General features: G+C 44.4%; 1 protein-coding gene across 1 annotated transcript in view; it reads left to right on the top strand.

Annotated features, from left to right (window-relative positions):
- NFS1 (NFS1 cysteine desulfurase) overlaps positions 1–18,949 on the top strand; it is a 47,064-nt gene that overhangs the window by 7,874 nt on the left and 20,241 nt on the right. The window contains exons 3-6 of the mRNA XM_068263393.1: positions 2,284–2,400; positions 14,508–14,591; positions 16,422–16,574; positions 16,964–17,057. Of these exons, the coding sequence (XP_068119494.1) occupies positions 2,284–2,400; positions 14,508–14,591; positions 16,422–16,574; positions 16,964–17,057 (448 nt within the window). The remainder of the gene's footprint in view (positions 1–2,283; positions 2,401–14,507; positions 14,592–16,421; positions 16,575–16,963; positions 17,058–18,949) is intronic.

The raw sequence follows: 18,949 nt of genomic DNA, 5'->3' as shown, positions 1-18,949 counted from the left end.
AGGGAGTGATTTTTTTTTTTATAAAGAATAAAGATAATGCTGAGAAGCTCCCATGAGGAAACGGACTAGTCCAAGGGTGGGCAAACTTTTTTTTTTTTAGTCTCGAGCTGCATTTCTCTCCTCCCTCCCTGCAGAGGTGTGAGCGGTAATGACAGGCTACTCATCCAATCGCAGCTTTCAGGGCAGCGTCATATGATACACTGGCATGTACTGAAGGCGGGTCACATGACGGCGCTGTAGCAATGGAGGTCGCCGCTACGCACCCTTGCCATTCTGCAGGGAGGGAGGAGAGGATTCAAAGTACTACGTGGGCCATAGTTTGCCTATCTCTGCACTAGTCCAAAATCTGTCAGATCCGTCAACTTTTTGCTACCTAATGTTTGTGAAAACAACATTGGAAAAAAAGTAATTTATAGTGCGTATTTTCTCTGGGAGAAATGTACATTTTATATGTATGAATTTAAAATTTGACAGTTTTTCACAATAGTGGTCCTTTAACCACTTAAAGTGATACTGTAGGGGGTCGGGGGAAAATGAGTTGAACTTACCCAGGGCTTCTAACGGTCCCCCACAGACATCCTGTGCCCGCGCAGCCACTCACTGATGCTCTGGCCCCGCCTCCAGTTCACTTCTGGAATTTCAGACTTTAAAGTCTGAAAACCACTGCGCCTGTGTTGCCATACCATACCATACTGGGCCTGTGCAGAACGCTCCTGGTGACATCAGCGGGATCGAGGACACGGCATCCAAGGCACAGTGGTTTTCAGACTTTAAAGTCTGAAATTCCAGAAGTGAACCGGAGGCGGGGCCGGAGCATCGGTGAGAGGCTGCACGGGCACAGGATGTCTGTGGGGGACCGTTAGAAGCCCCGGGTAAGTTCACCATATTTTCCCCCTCCCCCCCCCCCCTCCCCCCCCCCCTCCCTCCTACAGTGACCCTTTAAGTAGCAGCGGTCTCTGCCCCCTGAAGGACCGAAGACCGCTGGTACAATAACGACGGAAGACCCTGAACAAGCACGCAGATCAGGTGCTCTGTCTGAAGTCAGACTGGATTAGTGGCATGCTTGGTTCAGGTGTAGAATTCAGACACTGCCAGAAGATCAGCTGGACTGCCAGGTAGTGATGAGCTCACTGTTAGAAAACTAGCCGAATCCGTGATTCTAATGAGGCATAATTGCCTCAGGTGTGCGGCTGGGAGAGACGGGGTTAATTACCCAGCTGCCCGCCGCTTCAATGCGTATCACAGCCTCGCACACGTCCAATGGGACGCGTTCCATGACTCAATACCGCGCACTTCCTCTCTCCCAGCCGCACACCTGAGGCAATTAAACCTCATTAGAATCACGGATTTGGCTAGTTTTTTAACTATGAGCCCATCACTGCTGCCAGGCAGCTGGAATTGTTAGAAAGGAAATAAATATGGCAGCCTCCATATTGTTCTCACCTCGGGTACACTTTTTAAGGCAGTTTAGTGCATATGTTATGCCCAGAACCTGAAGTCTGGCCACTTAGGCTTAGGCCAGCCAATATGCAAAGTGGATGCTGTATTCCCCTGCTTTAGCTCTTCCACCCGGGTCAGGCAAAACCAGTGCTGGAAATTTGGGCGCACCAGGCGCCGCCTTGCATCATAATGGGAATTACAGCTATAGTAGCACTCGGGCAGAAATGTGGGCGCCATCAAGAGACTGGGCCCATATTACGATAAAAAGGCGTAATTCGTCTATCAACAATAGCTGAAAGCTAAACTGCATTTTTCCCTGGAGGGGGAATAGTAATTAACGCCATCAGGACTTTGGCTTCAACCTGCGCCCAAATTTCCCGGCGCCTTTATTACATGTACAGCCTGCCACCTTTCTCTCACCTCTGTAGTAGTAGAGAGGAAATATGGGGGGGGGGGGGGGGGGGGGGGAATATCAGATTCTGGCCGCAACACATACACCCCTTACTGTGTGTACGACCCTACAGTTCCAACTGCTTATAGCTACTGCACCATAGTTTGAGGACTTTACTGCCACAAGGGATTAACAGAGAATACATTTCCATTGATATGTATATAATCAATTTTCGCTATAAAATTGAATGGACACTTTTTTTGTTTGCTGGCATTGGTTCTGCTTTAACCCATGTGTCAGCATTTTTGTATTGATGGTAGAAGGTGAGCCAAGCCTGTTTTTATTTTTTTGTGTACTCTTTACATCTTAGCAAAGCTACTGCTTGCTGTATATTTAGGTGTTTTTACCAGTGCTTTCTTACCCATAATTTGTTTTTTCTGCATCTTTCTAAGGATCCCAGGGTACTAGACCGTATGCTGCCTTACATGGTGAATTACTATGGGAACCCTCATTCCAGAACACACGCGTATGGCTGGGAGAGCGAGAAAGCTATGGAGAAAGCACGTGAGGTACTTTGTGAGAGAATTTACTAAAGCAGACCTGTTAAGAGTGAATATGAAAATCTCCCATGCCAAACGCTTACTAAACAATCCTAGTACTATAGAAACATAGCATCTGGGCAACAATCCAAAGATGATCCTGTTTAGTTAACATCCACAGTATAGACTGACAGAGACACAAGAACAGAGTATGCAGTATGACCTGACAGTCATTTTGCGGGTACTCCCCCTGCTTTATCAGAGGCCAGTGTTTTTGGACTGTCAGGCCATACTGCATGCTTTGTTCTTGTGCGCCTGTTAATGTGTAATACGGATCTTAAATAAAATATGCACTAAAAGATAAACCATCCGGCACCACGTTTTACAGGTCCATTAATCTGTCATTTATTGCATCATTTTATCCAAGTCATGCATTGATCCATGATTCAGTAGTTCATACAAACGAATATATCATATCCTGCCCAATAGTTGCTGTGGGGCAATGTGGGAGCAGCAGTCCTCCTGACGGCCGTTTCGCTAGAAAACGAGCTTCTTCCGAGGCTCCGTAGTATGAACTACTGAATCATGGATCAATGCATGACTTGGATAAAATGATGCAATACATGACAGATTAATGGACCTGTAAAACGTGGTGCCGGATGGTTTATCTTTTAGTGCATGTTATATTTGATGACTTTTTCAGCATCCTGAGCACACGGAAGGTTAACACCCTGTCCCCTCCGTACCAAGAAACCCCTCCGTTTTTGTCTCATGACCGCAGTGCCAGTCCTTTTCTTTTTCTGGTTTTTCTTTCTTTGATGTGCAGGATCTTAAATAAACCAGTCCTTAGATTGGTAAATGGATGCTATATTTCCATGCTGTGATTATTTAATGACTTTGTTGAGCACAGTACCAACCGCGCAGATAACCCTTTATTAAGGGGCCCATACACTGGTCGATTTCAGCCATTGATTGATCGATCAATTCTATGGAATCGATCGATCGCAAATTGATTCTAACAAACTAATCAATCGATGAATTTGCGGCCGATTTCGATAGATTTAAACTGACAGGATGGAAAATCTAGGTCGACCTGCTGCTGGCAGCAGATCGATGGCCCATAGAGTTGCATTGGATCTAATGATCCAATAATGCATTTAGATCAATTTCCAATAGATTTCAGAATGAAATCACACATCAGATCATGATCACATCCTGTGAGATTCTACTTGACAGGCATCTGACAGAAATCTATCTGATGGTCAAATCTGATGCAAATCTATAAGTGTATGGCCACCTTTAGTCTCACAGCTGTGTCTGCTGCCTGTCACGGCAGACAGCTGATAGGCAAACATGTTAACCCTATGTCTACACCCATGAAAGCAGGAAGTAGACATACAGCAGATTTATTGCAGGATTTTTATCAGCTGTAACCATGTTTCTTTTTTTTTTTTTAAAGGTTATTATACTTTTATTATTAAATAATCAAAGCGCATCTGTTTCCCACTATCAGCAGAGTGCGCTTTAACCTGAGTACAGCAATACTCCACAGATATTCTATAGTTGAAGTCCAGCGCACATCTCCTATTAACACACACACAGTCCCAGTTATGATTTCCTTGGCGTTTGCTTCAATCTTCTCAAATTCCACCACCAGAAATCACCAATATAAAGCGCACTCACCAGATACAGAGTGACCACTATCAGACTGGTCAATCGGCACTCATCTCCAGGTTACCCCAGCACTTCAGGTCCTGGTCCTGCTAGCGTTTAATCCGCATCCAAAATCACTTGCCCAGATTAGTAGTACCTCAATGAGCTCCTGATGAGTCACGAGGCAGTGACGAAACTAGTCGATCGGGGAATTGGACACACTGGGAAGTAAACAGTGGCGATTAGAACGCCAGAACATCACCCAGCCTGGCTTGGCAAACGGGGGAGAGCCCGTGGTAAAAAACTCTGTGCCTTGATTACAACTTGATGACATGTGAGTGCAATATTTAATACAATTTTAAGTGGTTTTAAAACAATATTATGCTATGAGAGGCTCTTGTTTGAGGTACTACTAATCTGGGCAAGTGATTTTGGATGCGGATTGAACGCTAGCAGGACCAGGACCTGAAGTGCTGGGGTAACCTGGAGATGAGCGCTGATTGACCAGTCTAATAGTGGTCACTCTGTATCTGGTGAGTGCGCTTTATATTGGTGATTTCTGGTGGTGGAATTTGAGAAGATTGAAGCAAACGCCAAGGAAATCATAACTGGGACTGTGTGTGTGTTAATAGATGTGCGCTGGACTTCAACTATAGAATTATTATGCTGTTGCTTATCTTTTACAGCAGAGAGGAAGTTCTGAGTTTGTCTGCTTTAATGTATTCAAAACTTTCTAAACGTAAGGCTTGTACACATACTAGAAATAATGCTCGTTTTGCAAGGGCTTGGCTGAGAATGTAGCATTTGCGACATCATTTAGGAATCTGGCTTGCCGGAACCATAAACGGCACTGACAAACGAGCCCTAGCTTGTCCCACCACCCCGTCATCCCCCTCCCTTCTGCATTCAAAAATATGCAAGCACTCCCTCTTCTGTTTTTTTTTGGGGGGGGGGGGGGGTAAATTAGGTCATGTATGAAACGTGGATAAGTAATTTGGCCTGAGTTTCCACTGCTACGATGTCTAGCCGTTTCCCCGCTCACTAATCCGGATGCTATTTTACAGCCTATTGAAATTAATGGGCGGCCCCTGAATTTGCATGCGGGGAAAAAAAATGGACAGTCTGCGGCATAAAATTGGATCACGGTTATGAATCCCTATAGCCGTGCATGATATGGCTAGAGGGATTCGGGTGGGTTCTTGCATTACTACAGGTGTTGGCGTTGCGTTACATAGATGCATGCCGACACAGCACAGTGGAAACGTAGCCTAACTTTTGGATTTGCACATATAGTAAGTAGTTTAATGTGTTTTTAACTTCTTACAATAGTTTATACTATACTGTAACCCGTAACAACAAAAATATGTAATAAGAAAAAAAGCACTGTAAATTTTGTACATGAAGACAACTTTGTATGTATGAAATGTAACTTGAGTTGTTTGTAAGTAGGGGGACTGCCTGTACACTTCTCTGCTATAGCAGAAAAGCATGTTCGATCGGCATTTGTGCTCATCAGTGTCACCCTGATGATCAAGCAACTATCGTTAAGGGAGACAACAGCCACAAGAACATTTTCAAAGATTTTTTTTTTTCCCCATAGGAATCAAAGTGCATAAATATCTTTTTAGATCAATACATAGATGAGGTGGAACGTGCTTCAGACGAAAACAGTTGTGTTCATAAATGTCGGACTGTACAGGTGGATTTTTATTTTGCGTTTTAAATGCCTCCAGGGTTTGGGCTGTCTTGATTGGGTACGGTAAGGAGTTCCAAAGGTTGAGGGAGCATGACCGAGGACTCCAAAGGTTTTGAGGTGGACATGTGTGGCCACTAGAGTTGGGCCGAACCTCCGATTTTAGGTTCGCGAACCGGGTTCGCGAACTTTCGCGGAAGGTTCGGTTCGCGTTAAAGTTCGCGAACCGCAATAGACTTCAATGGGGATGCGAACTTTGAAAAAAAAAAAAAATTATGCTGGCCACAAAAGTGATGGAAAAGATGTTTCAAGGGGTCTAACACCTGGAGGGGGGCATGGCGGAGTGGGATACACGCCAAAAGTCACCGGGAAAAATCTGGATTTGACGCAAAGCAGCGTTTTAAGGGCAGAAATCACATTGAATGCTAAATGACAGGCCTAAAGTGCTTTAAAACATCTTGCATGTGTATACATCAATCAGGGAGTGTAATTAAGGTACTGCTTCACACTGACACACCAAACTCCACTGAACAGAACAGGTATGCAGTGGCGGGTTCACTGAACAGAACAGGTATGCAGTGGCGGGTCCACTGAACAGGTATACAGTGGCGGGTCCACTGAACAGAACAGGTATGCAGTGGCGGGTTCACTAAACAGGTATACAGTGGCGGGTCCACTGAACAGAACAGGTATGCAGTGGTGGGTTCACAGAACAGGTATGCAGTGGCAGGATCAATGAACAGGTATGCAGTGGCAGGATCACTGAACAGGTATGCAGTGGCAGGATCAATGAACAGGTATGCAGTGGCAGGATCAATGAACAGGTATGCAGTGGCAGGATCAATGAACAGGTATGCAGTGGCAGGATCAATGAACAGGTATGCAGTGGCAGGATCAATGAACAGGTATGCAGTGGCAGGATCAATGAACAGGTATGCAGTGGCAGGATCAATGAACAGGTATGCAGTGGCAGGATCAATGAACAGGTATGCAGTGGCAGGATCACTGAACAGGTATGCAGTGGCAGGATCAATGAACAGGTATGCAGTGGCAGGATCAATGAACAGGTATGCAGTGGCAGGATCAATGAACAGGTATGCAGTGGCAGGATCAATGAACAGGTATGCAGCCAGGGACAAGCTAAGGCTAACTAATCTTTCCCTATGAGAGACTGCAGTAGCTCGCCCTACTCTAACTAATGCAGGCACACGAGTGGCCACGGCCGCCGCTGCCTGCCTATATAAGGGGGGGTGGGGCTCCAGGGGCTAGTGTAGCCTAATTGGCTACACTGGGCCTGCTGACTGTGATGTAGAGGGTCAAAGTTGACCCTCAGTGCATTATGGGGCGAACCGCAATGGGGCGAACTTTTCCGCAATAAAGTTCGCGTGCGGTACCCGCACGCGAACCACCTAGGTTCGCGCGAACCAGGTTCGCCGGCGAACCGTTCGGCCCAACTCTAGTGGCCACATGAGATCCTGTTGCAATAACATCCTTAGGTATCAAACCTCAAATTGTGTAAAGATTTGGATGTTGGCCAAGAATTGGCAATGGCAGGGTTGGTTTGTTAACAGCCTGGCATCGGTATTCTATACTAACTTCAGGCAGTATAGGTCTTTATTTGAAAGTCCTGCATAGAGGGCACTGCAATAGTCTAGCCGTGATGTGTACAAGGCATACACTAGGGTTGGAAGTTCCTCTGGAGGTATGGGTTTCTTCATGTTCACTGTTTCTTAGGTGAAATAAGCAGGACTGTGGAGTCAGAGCAATTTTTGGGTACCTGGAGTCGGGTGATTTTTGTATCAACTCCACAACCCTTTAAAAACAAAACAAAAAAAACAAACATTTCACTTCAGCTGTGATGTGATTTCCTGTCAAGCAGTACACTGAGTACACAAAGTCAGCTATTAAGGTCTGAGCTCCCTACTTGACTTTGCTGCCAGGCACTGACCTCCAATGACTAGAACCTCAGTTTTGTCAGCAATTAGTTTAAACCAGTGGTCATTCATCACCTCTTGAGACACCACACATTGAGCTTTTAAAATATCCCATACAACTACAACAAACCCCCCACCCTTCCTCCCCCCACCCTCTCCCCTGTGTCAGCTGAGCCTGCAACAGACAGCCTTTATGTTCATGTTCCGTATAACATCCTTCAGTACATGCGGCTTGCCCACTGCCTTCAGAACACTCCAAGCCTACTCAGGTAACCTCCTAGTTCTTCTAGATTGTACCATGTGGTATATCTGAAAGGGTGCTTGTTTGACGCTATTTCATATTCAGTGTAAGATAAAAAGGTTTTTTGGTCGTTTTTTTTTTTCCCTAAAGAAAGCATTCAGCTTGTCAGTATGATGAGATAAACAACTATATCTATCCTCCTGCTCATAGAAATTGCTTCTTTTTTTTTTTTTTTTCTTTTTTAGATATCCCATGGTTTTATTTTATGTTTAAATCTATTCTTTGAGTTTTTATTTTTTTCATTGTCTCTGCTTAAAGGGAAGGTTCAGGGACTATCCCAAAAAAATAAAAATCCCCATCCACTTACCTGGGGCTTCCTCCAGCCCGTGGCAGGCAGGAGGTGCCCTCGGCGCCGCTCCGCAGACTCCCGGTGGTCTTCAGTGGCGCGCCCGACCTGACCAGGCCGGCGGCCAAGTCAGGCTTCTGGTGCACTCCAAAATGCGCCTCACGGCGGCGTGCTGACATCATCGGACGTCCTCCGGGCTGTACTGCACAGGCTCAGTAGTTCTGGATTTTTACCTTATATTCAGCAGGGGCATGTTTGCCCCAGCTAAAACGCCGCCATCCCACGGCATAACGAGGGGTCTTTACCCCCCAAATCCCCCCTGCAAAATCCACGACCAACTTGGTCGTGGATTTTGCTGCCCCTGTGCGCTTCCCTGTGAGGCAGGGCTATGAGCTGCAGCCCTGCCTCACACGTGTCTGTCAGGGGCGGGGGAGAGTCGGAGATCCGCCGCTGATAGACGCGTGTATGGCAGGGCTGCGGCTCATAGCCCTGCCTCACACGGAAGCGCTCCCTGGAGGTAGCAGGGGGATTCGGGGTGTAAAGACCCCTCGTTATCCCGTGGGATGGCAGCGTTTTAGCAGGGGTAAACATGCCCCTGCTGAATATAAGGTAAAAAGCCATTTTTATCATGGCTTCAGACTCTCTTTAAGAAGTTGGCCTTCACCACTGTAAGTACTGCTGGTGATTTGTGCTGGTTGGTTGAGACTGCTGGTTGAGTTCTGTATAACCAGGACTGTATTGCCCTTGTTATCTCTTCCATGCTTTCAGAAGCTGTTCTCTTCAAGGAAAGTGTTTTATAGCTGTAATTCTTACTGCGTGAGGATTAGGCTATAGTCCGACTTGGTCCAGACTGGAGAGAAGCTCTCACTTACTTGCACAGCTGAATGTTAACTCTTTCACGCAGAGAAAGAAAAAAGAAACACAGCCTAGTTATATGAATGCTTGGCCATGCACATTCACCTTGGTATATCTTTAAGCTCCATAATGAGCGTGTGTCAAACTATGTAATAAGAGCACACAGAGTTTAGGTACATGTACATAATCCGCAGGATTAGAACTTCCACTATATGAATATCATATAGATGTGCTTCTATATAACCACTAATCCCAGCGGTATAAACATGACGGTGTGTGTTAGACAGCTGGTTTACAGTTCATCATCCCCATATCGTAGCATCCGCCCAATCACAGTGGAGCTGGGAGGTAATTGGAGAGTCTCCCTAGCTCCAAATCACACAGCTACTCAATCGCAGTGGCAGATGAGGGGAAGCTGCTACACCGGTCCCTAGACAGGCTTGCACAGAAAGACAGCACAGTATCAGTTGTACGATATCTTTCAACACAGTGGAGTACTTCGTCCCGTGTCACTATGAGCCACACAGACATCCGCCAAGGAATCGGTCACAGAGAATTAGTAATAGAGAGATGCATATCAAAACCCCCTCCATCTGTAGTTTCTCTCTGAAATCTTCTACTGTTGGTAGGTTTGGAAAGTTCCATCTCCTAAATATTGGTAGAAAAGGAGTAGAAGACCAGTTATTTTTATACTGTCCTCAACTTCCCATGAAGTGCAGGCTTATCAGCAGAGATTAATTGAAAGCAATCTTTTGGCCCACTGAATATCTTACAGCACGAGTTGCATTATCTCGTTATTTATGAATGAACTGTTGAGAGGTTGTTGTATGTATGTTCATGTCATGCAATTCCCTACATTATTTTCATTAACCAGTTCAGGACCACAGGCTCCCCCAACCGAACCCCCCAAATCTACTTTTACACTTTTTTTTTTTTTTTTTTTATACAGCAATAAACCTCTGGTACATTTAGTCCTTTGTTTTAATGTGTTTTTAATTACTGTATTATAACATAAACACAGTTTGTGGTAAGTATACAGAGTGTGGTATAGTACTGTTTTGTTAGCCAGGCCTATTTTTAACTTGTCTCAAGCAACCAGAAGCTACACATAAACGGCATCAGCCAATCCCCATTAGTGCCAGATAATGGGGGGTTTACTATACTCGCTCTCCTTATAGCTCTGTCTTCCATCACTCTTTCCTCTACAGGACGAGCTTCTGTGATGGCTTCGCCACTAACTTGATCACTCCCATACTCTTGCATTGATGTAAACAGCAAGGTGCGAAAAAAAGAACATTTTGGTAGGCCTTGCTGTGCCTCAGTGAAGCACACAATGACAATACTGCATGTCAGTATCAGGGCTCTGGAGTCAGAGTCGAGGGGTCTGAGCAATTTTGGGTACCTGGAGTCGGAGTTGGTGGTTTCAATAAACGGAGGCGTCTGAGTCGGATGATTTTTTTTTTTTAACCAAATCCATAGCCTTTGTAAAAATTAGACCAAGGAGTCGGAGCCGAGAAATCGGAGCAATTTTGGGTACCTGGAGTCGGTGGTTCCATAAATTTTGGGTGATTTTTGTACCGACTCCACAGCCCTGGTCAGTATACATGCCTCACAGGGACGCTCCAGAACCGGAGGTAGCTGCATTATGTCTCCCTCACAATTGGTCTGGCAGTGAGGATGCTCAGATTCAGCCTTGCTAATCTTCCAGCTAGTAGTGTGTAGTGGCTGGAGCCACTTTTAGGCCATCTATAGCAGTTGCTACATCACTCTTTGTTTTTGCTTGCTGCAATCTCTGTATAAAGTTTCAGCAGTCCAGTCCTATTTTTAGAGCTTGGATACTGAGATAAAAAATGACCTATCCAAGGACAAGAGGAACTGCTCTACAGCTTTGCTTTTTCCACTTCTAAACAGCTGAGTTTTATCACTTTAGTCTAGATCATAAATCCCTGAACAGGGCAAATTCTGAAAGCAGTCATGCTGATTAGTGAAAATTAAGGCTGGTACACACAATGCAATTTTCCTGTGAGATCGACGGGTAGATTGATAATTTCCGGCATATCTCATGGTAAATTGCATTGTGTGTATCAACTTTTATACAGTATTGCCTCTAAAACTGAAATGCAGACATCAAACCAACAAACGTTGATTCCGGTAATAACGTTAATGTCCAACTACATGGTTTATTGCAAGCTTTTGAAACATTAACACTTCTTCAGGCATTATACAGAAGTGGATCAGAACCGTACTGCTCTTTGATTAACACCAGACCATACTTCACTTGCTCTAAGACTGAACTATTGAAATTGAAAAATCCAATCAGAAGCTGTGCTTCCTGCTGCGGATCAGCTATCCTTACAGACTTAAGACCTCTAGAGCCTTTTATTTCATGTTGCTAGAACTGAGGGTCTTGAAACTGATCACACCTACATCTGTGAACTACAAAGTTCCACCTCTAAATATAGACGCCTAGTTTCTACTGTAATACTTGTGGATGAAGTCAGGCTTATATTGTTATTCCTTCCACTTTGTGTCACATGATCAGATCTGCAGTCACAGAGTACAAGAAATAAGCTGCACTGCAGGGACAAGCACATTTAGCCCAAAAAATTGGTATTCTGTACAATGTACCATTTTTATATTTGCTGGTCATCCTGATTGGTGATAGAATTAGGCTTGTTTAATTTAGGGTTTAATTGGTCTTTTAGAGGACCCCAAAATGAGTTACAGAAAATAATACTGGGTACACACCATATGTTTTTCCGCTCGATATATGGGTTTGATAATTTCCGACATGTCTGATATTCCTTCCGATCGTTTTTTGGGTAGATTTCTCATAGAAGTGAATGGAAAAAGATAAGAAAAAATGAGTGGAAGATAAGAGAATCAAGTGCAGAATTGAGAGATAAAAAACGATCGGATGGAAAATCGAGCGGAAAAACGTATCGTGTGTACCAAGCATAAGTTTTGCAGAGACTCTTTGAAATTGCTAACGGTTTGCTTGCTGATGTTGATTCTATTGTGTTACTCTGGCTCCACCCTCACTCAGCCCTCTGCACATTGGTTCCGGATAAGTGGCTCAGACACTAGTGAAGCCAGTCCTTCCTTATATGCTCATGAGAGAAGCTTGTCATCAGCTTCATCAGGCGATAGATTGGTAAAGCTCTGATTTGCCGGTCTTGATCATGTGTCACTTCTGTTTCCTGTTTAGGCTAAAGCAGGAAGTGATCACCGCAAATCAGAGCCTTACCAATCTGTCACCTGATCAGAAAGATCACATGCCTCTTCACATGTTGTTCTGCTTTATCTGAGCAGCTCTACAGCCAGATAACTGGTAGTTTTTTTGTTTTTTTTTTTTTAATTTAAAGCTGTGGTAATGATATAGTTTGTTTCATATTCTTCTCACTTTGGGTTGCCTGTAAGTGAGGCAGTAGGGAGGGACTCTGTGTCCCTTTTAAGATCGTCCAGTTGTTACATTTAGTGTGGTTGACCTTGGTTACCATCGGCACCAGCAATCTAATGACTGCACTTACTCTCATATCAGCTTGACATGTACACAGCTGTAGCAGATCAATTTAGACCATGGACGTTCACAAGCACTTTAAGCCAGGGGTGTCCAATGTGTTGATCGCGATCTACCAGTAGATCATGAAGGACTGCTGGGTAGATCGCGGTCAGACGCTAAAAGTGGTGAAGCCACGGAGACTGACACTGCTCCCGCGCTGTGACTGGCTGGTACTGCACTGTCAGCATGCTGTGAAAGCCAATCACAGCGCAAGAGCACAGTGTCAGTCTCTGTGGCCACTTCCGGCAGTTCATAGCAGCAAGTGAGAGCTGCTAGTGTGTCTGTGGCCCCTCCCCTCCAGCAGTTGGCTTGGGAATTATTATTATTATTTATTGTATTTATAAAGCGCTAACATATTACGCAGTGCTGGACATTAGTTTAGGTTACAGAAAATATTTAGGGGTGACATACAGCAAAATGACAATACCTGAATACAAGAAAGACCAGATCATGCAGCACAGTATGAGTACAAGGTAATGCTTAGTCACTGGAGGGGAGCATGGAGATTAGGCAAGTTAGGTTCACTCTGATGCATAGCATGGGTTCACAGTAATGGAGGTGCATGATCAGGTAGGACACAAAAGGAGGAGGACCCTGCCCAAAGGCTTACAATCTAGAGGGAGAGGTAAGGACACGAAAGGTAGGGGACCAGAGTTCAGCTGTGGGTTTAGAGCACTTGTGAGGGGTAGTAGGCCAGAGTGAAAAGGTGAGTTTTGAGGGCTTTCTTGAAGATGTTGAAGGAGGGGGCTGCCCTAATGGGTGGAGGTAGGGAGTTCCATAGTGTTGGAGCAGCTCTTGAGAAGTCCTGGAGGCATGAATGGGACTGGTTGATGCAGGGGGCGGTTAGGCGAAGTTCATTGGAAGAGCGGAGTGAGCGGCTAGGTGTGTACCTCTGAGTAAGATCGGAAATGTAGGTTGGACAGGTTTTGTGGACAGATTTGTAGGTCAGACACAGTATCTTGAATCTGATTCTGGACTGGATAGGAAGCCAGTGGAGGGATTCAAGGAGAGGATCCGCCGTGGTGGAGCGATGGGAGCAGTGGATAATTCTGGCTGCCGCATTCATGATGGACTGCAGTGGGGCTGTTAGGGTCATAGGGAGACCAGACAGAAGGGCATTGCAGTGCAGGGAATTGAAGGATTCCTCCCCCGGCTGCTATTTCCTGGACCTGAGCGAATTATTTTTTTCCTGTTCCCCGCTCCAGGCTGCCAGGTAATGACAATACACACAGTGGGGGGTCAGCGTTATCAAAGTGCTTTATGTGTGAGGGGGAGGGAGAAGAGAGGAATCCTTATCATCTGGAGTGGTGGTGCTGGCTGTGCTGTCCTTTGAAACAGTAGGACGCTGGCTGCAGTGAGTGGAGCGTCAGCTCTTCTGCCCACACTTCTCCTGGGACTATATAAGATGGCAGAGTGGAGCTGGTGATTGAAGCATCACAGTATTTATTATAATTAGCAATGTAGCAACAGGGTGTTAATAGTGAGTATAGTATGACATTAAGTAGTGTAAGTGGCTATCACACTTTTTCAGGGTGGAGGGGGGTTTCTGCCTAACTATGTGGGTTTTTTTTTTTTGGGGGGGGGGGGGGTAGATCACCTTGAATCAGAAGCTTGTGAAGTAGCTCGCAAACCAAAAAAGTGTGGGCACCCCTGCTTTAACCAACTGTATTGGCTTCATTCAGTAATACAAGGTTTTCACGTCATCAGCACTTCTTTGTTGCAACAGAAAAGCAAGAATATGAATATCATTGCAGATCTTGGCTTAGGCATTGTAATCAGAAGTCAGCGCTCTATTAAGCTGACACAACTAACCTGTCACCAGTGTTTGACTTGAATGTGTTTTTGTTACGCAGCAAGTGGCTTCTCTGATTGGAGCAGATCCCAGAGAGATTGTCTTCACAAGTGGGGCAACCGAATCCAACAATATCGCTCTAAAGGTAAACTATAGTTATAAGTAGCATATTTACTAAGGGAATTATACTGTAGGGGCATTGTTTGTACCTGTGCTTCGTGGCCTGAATAAAAGAAGATTCACTTGGAGAGTGCTGGAGTCCGTGTTTCTTTCTTGTTCATACTGTACATTTTAATTGAAAAAAACAAAATAGCAAACAACCTTGTATTTTACACTGCATGTACTGTTTTACCTAGTGTCATTCGAGATATGTCTACATGGGCTGATGGTCTGCTGTTAGACCTGAACTGAGACAACTGCCCTCTCTATCTGCCATAAGGAATTTTTGAAAAATTATTTCTAATATGTTACCTTGGTTGTAACTGCAGAGGTAGCCACATGCATATCTCAGTGAGTAGGGGAATATCGTGTGGTGCAGGCGATGCTCCTGACACCCTGATGAAACGTCCAATGCAGACGTGAAACGCGTCGGTGGGCAGAGCTGACGCGGCTGTGTGTCCAGCAGCACTCATCCACACACGTGGATCACAGAACTCCGGCTTGGCGTCCTCCGCGGTGGAGTGAGCGGCGCAGTTGGAGCCGATAGCTCAACGCTGGTGAGCCATCCAAGCGGTTTGGACCATATTGCATGCGGCAGCGGAGTTACAATGAATGGTTGTCCATAAAAGCCAGGACTGGGTGAGAGCTAATCCCTCATATTATGAAATTGATGGCAGACATTACAAGTCCCTATGTCATCTACTGTGGACTGAACTGCTGGAAAATTGAGTTCTTAAAGGGGGCCCTCACGATTTAAAAACAAGGCACATGTATGGGTGGGGAATGAGTGCGCGGACGGAAGTTGAATGTGGCAAAATTCTATTATCTGGCCAGATACAGTTTGCCTCTACATCCACTAGTTGAATACAAATGAAATAGTTTGACAACGCAGTCAGCGTCGTATATGCAATCCGATCATTGTTTTTAAATATGTGTGTTTTTTCTACTGTGATGAATTGTTATGTGGTATTTACATCCATGTGAGGCCCGGTGTCTCTTATGTAATTTTGATATAATAAATGGCAACTTGGTATACTTTGTGAGGCTGTGTGACCATTGAATGACCCAATTGTTATAGGATGCTCCTGTAGAGTTGCAATGCAGTCTGTTGTTGTGTGCAGCTATTTACACGTGTAGAAAAAGGGACGTTGCTGGGCAGCTAGTGTTTACACAGTGCACCAAATAGTGCAGATTTCAAGCTGGAAAAATAGTGCAGTCAGGTTTTAAACTGAAATGGAGAGCTACATGTTATTATTGATAAATGAAAAACAGACTTGTGTACTACTGATAGCATTTTTGTGATTGTGTTCAAATTGTCACGGTTTTGTGTTTGTGTTCAAATTCGGGACATTGAATTCAGAAGCCCAAATTATTTTGAACATCACATTTCAGCACCCGAGCAAGTGGACAGGGTCATGGTGTTAGTGCTTCAAATGACTCCAATGCTTCCCCCTGCTGGCTTGGAAGGAGGAAGCATCACATGAAGTGCAAGCAAGTGAACTCTGCATGTACTGCATCTGTCCAATTGCTCTGGTGCTGAAGTCTGGGGTTGAGGTTTCTGAATTCAGTATCCCGAATTCAAACATTGACACTACTCATACTCATCCTCTTGTGCAGATCTTTGTTTTGTTCAGGGAAGCGGCAGATTTACTTTATCACATCTAGAAGTGAAGTCCGACCTTTCACCTGGATTACATCAAGTGCAGCTGAGAGCAGAAGCTGAATTGGGATGATTTAAAAATGCCTTTTATACTCACCCCAACATGATTTATTTTGATTGAACAACTCTTCTATTTTGTATGTTGTTGACATGTAGGGAGTTGCCAGATTCTACAAGTCCCGCAAGAAACACATCATCACCACTCAGACGGAACACAAATGCGTGTTGGACTCATGCCGCTCACTGGAAGCAGAAGGATTCCAGGTCACGTACCTTCCTGTTCAGAAGAACGGCTTATTGGACTTAAAGGTAGCCGTCACACACTTAAGCTGGCCACTAACTGTCCAATTTCTAGCAAAAAATCGTTCGAGCGATCAGAAATTCTGATCGGATTGGTTGTAAATAATCTCCATTGATGGACACAATCGATTATGAACAAGTGAAAAAAATGTCGCCCGAACGAATTTTCGTCGAACGAAAATTTGGATTTTCTTGGTGGTCGTGATAGATAGGATGAAATGATTGGTTAGTTGATGGTGTAGTGAACGATTTTTCGTCCGATCAGAATTTCTGATCGCTCTAACGATTTTTCGCTAGAAATTGGACCGTTAGTGGCCAGCTTTAATCTTTAGTGGTCAGCTGTCAGCATGCAGCATTGCTATAATTCCAGTCATATGATTGGTTACTTTTGTCTCTAGATTCTAGAGGAGGCCATCCAGCCAGAGACGAGCTTGGTATCCGTTATGGCTGTGAATAACGAGATCGGGGTGAAGCAGCCTATTGCAGACATAGGTAAGTATGCACGTCTTACTAAAAAATATGTATTTTAATTTTGTAAAATTTTGTAAAGAGGTTCTCTAGGTATAGAAAAGAGGATGCATAAATATCAACATAGATGGGAAGAAAACTGAGACAGGTCTTCTCATTGGAGTACTCGCTTTTGTTACCAGAGGTAGACATTGATTTAAGAGGGACTGTAGTGACATATAATAGAATTCAGTAAATTATTTAGGATACCCATTTTTACAGTAATTATCCTGGTTTCAGCATCAGAAACACTTCCTATATCTATATATTGCTGTATATTAGTATGTACCCCCACCTGTGATGGTTAGCCTAGGCTGTTTAGCTATGCAGAATTCTCCTCCCAGAGCATTCTGGGAGACCAGGCATTATTTTCATTGGTTCGGAATTCTCAGTAAACAAACATTGTGCAGAGATAGATGTTCCTGCTAGGACTAAAGATGTTGCCACCTGTGATAAATTTCAGAATGTAAGGCCTCGTTCACATCATCATGCACAGAAAGCTGTGCGGTCTGAACACAACGCTCTGCGCTGCTGATCCCATTCATTACAGTGAATGGGTCAGTGCTGCGCTTGCGGACAGTACACACGCGCATCATAGCACATCGTACTGCTGCGCAGCGCCTATGATGTGAGCATCAGAAGGGATATCTATGCCCTTCTGCTGTTTTTGCGTGTCGCACATTATACGCATTTCCAAATGTGCATAGAAGCACGTCATGATGTGAACGAGACTTAAAGGGACACTTAAGTCAGGAATAAAAAATCAGTTTTATTTTCCTGGGGCTTCTACCAACCCCCTGCCGCCGCCCCATGCCCTCGCAGTCACTCACGGAGCCTCCGGTCCCCTGCCACCACCTAGTTTCCTTTTCGCTGACAGGCCTAGCCACTCGTATTTTTCTTCACGTTCCCATCCACAATTGCGCCCTGTGCAGGACGCTATTGAGGAGGGGAACATGAAGAAGGATACGCATGGCCAGGCCTGCGCAGAAAGCCTGCCGACTCCTGTCAGAGACTGTCAGAGAAAATGAAACTAGCTGGCGGTGGAGGACCAGAGGCTCTACCAGTGACTGCGAGGGCACTGGATTGCTGCAGGGGGCTGGTAGAAGCCCCAGGCAAGTAAAACTGATTTTTTATTCCTGGCTTAAGTGTCCCTTTTAAATCCTTGAGGAAATATTTGACAAACACTGACTAAATAATTTATAAATGAATATTGTAAATAAAAAAAAAAAGCAGTTTATTTATTTATTTAAGATAACAAGCGTCGTGATTTTGCTACAATTTTACCGTGATTGTAATGTAAGTCAGTGGAAGCATTTTTTTTTTTTTTTTAAATTTAAATTGAACTGCAAAGTGCTCTTTGGAGCGCCAGGGCCCTTATACAATCTTCACACTCTGACTACTTTACATTGTATGAAAGTGTCTAATCTTCAGAGTTGTCCCTTGAAAAGCTATAATAAAATGTTTATATGAGAGATGTGAGAAGTGTGCTCACTTTTGTGACATACTGTAGGGAATTCTCTTTAGAGAAAGTAAGCAAACGTGCCAGTTAGAAGTGTGAAATAAACATTAACATTGCTGAAACCTAATGGATTTTAATGAACGCGCCAAAGACACTTTTTACCGGTACAGATAGTCCCCGGTTAACAAATGAGATAGGGACTATAGGTTCGTTTTTAACCTGAATCTGTTCTTAAGTCGGAACACTGTGCCATCTCTGTCCCCTGTACCACCTCTGTGCCTTTAGTGTCCCCCTCCGCCCTCTGTACCTGCTTATACAAGTATAAAAGCCATTTTTTTCTTTGAATTTTTTTAATGTATTTTCTCAAAAACTACAAGTCCAATTTGAAAAAAAAAAAAATTCCCATGGAAACACAAAA

Source organism: Hyperolius riggenbachi, chromosome 12 (assembly GCF_040937935.1).
Source record: "Hyperolius riggenbachi isolate aHypRig1 chromosome 12, aHypRig1.pri, whole genome shotgun sequence".
Lineage (NCBI taxonomy): Eukaryota > Metazoa > Chordata > Amphibia > Anura > Hyperoliidae > Hyperolius > Hyperolius riggenbachi.
The sequence above is the reverse complement of the archived record's forward strand: the minus strand, read 5'-3'. Positions and strand labels throughout refer to the sequence as shown.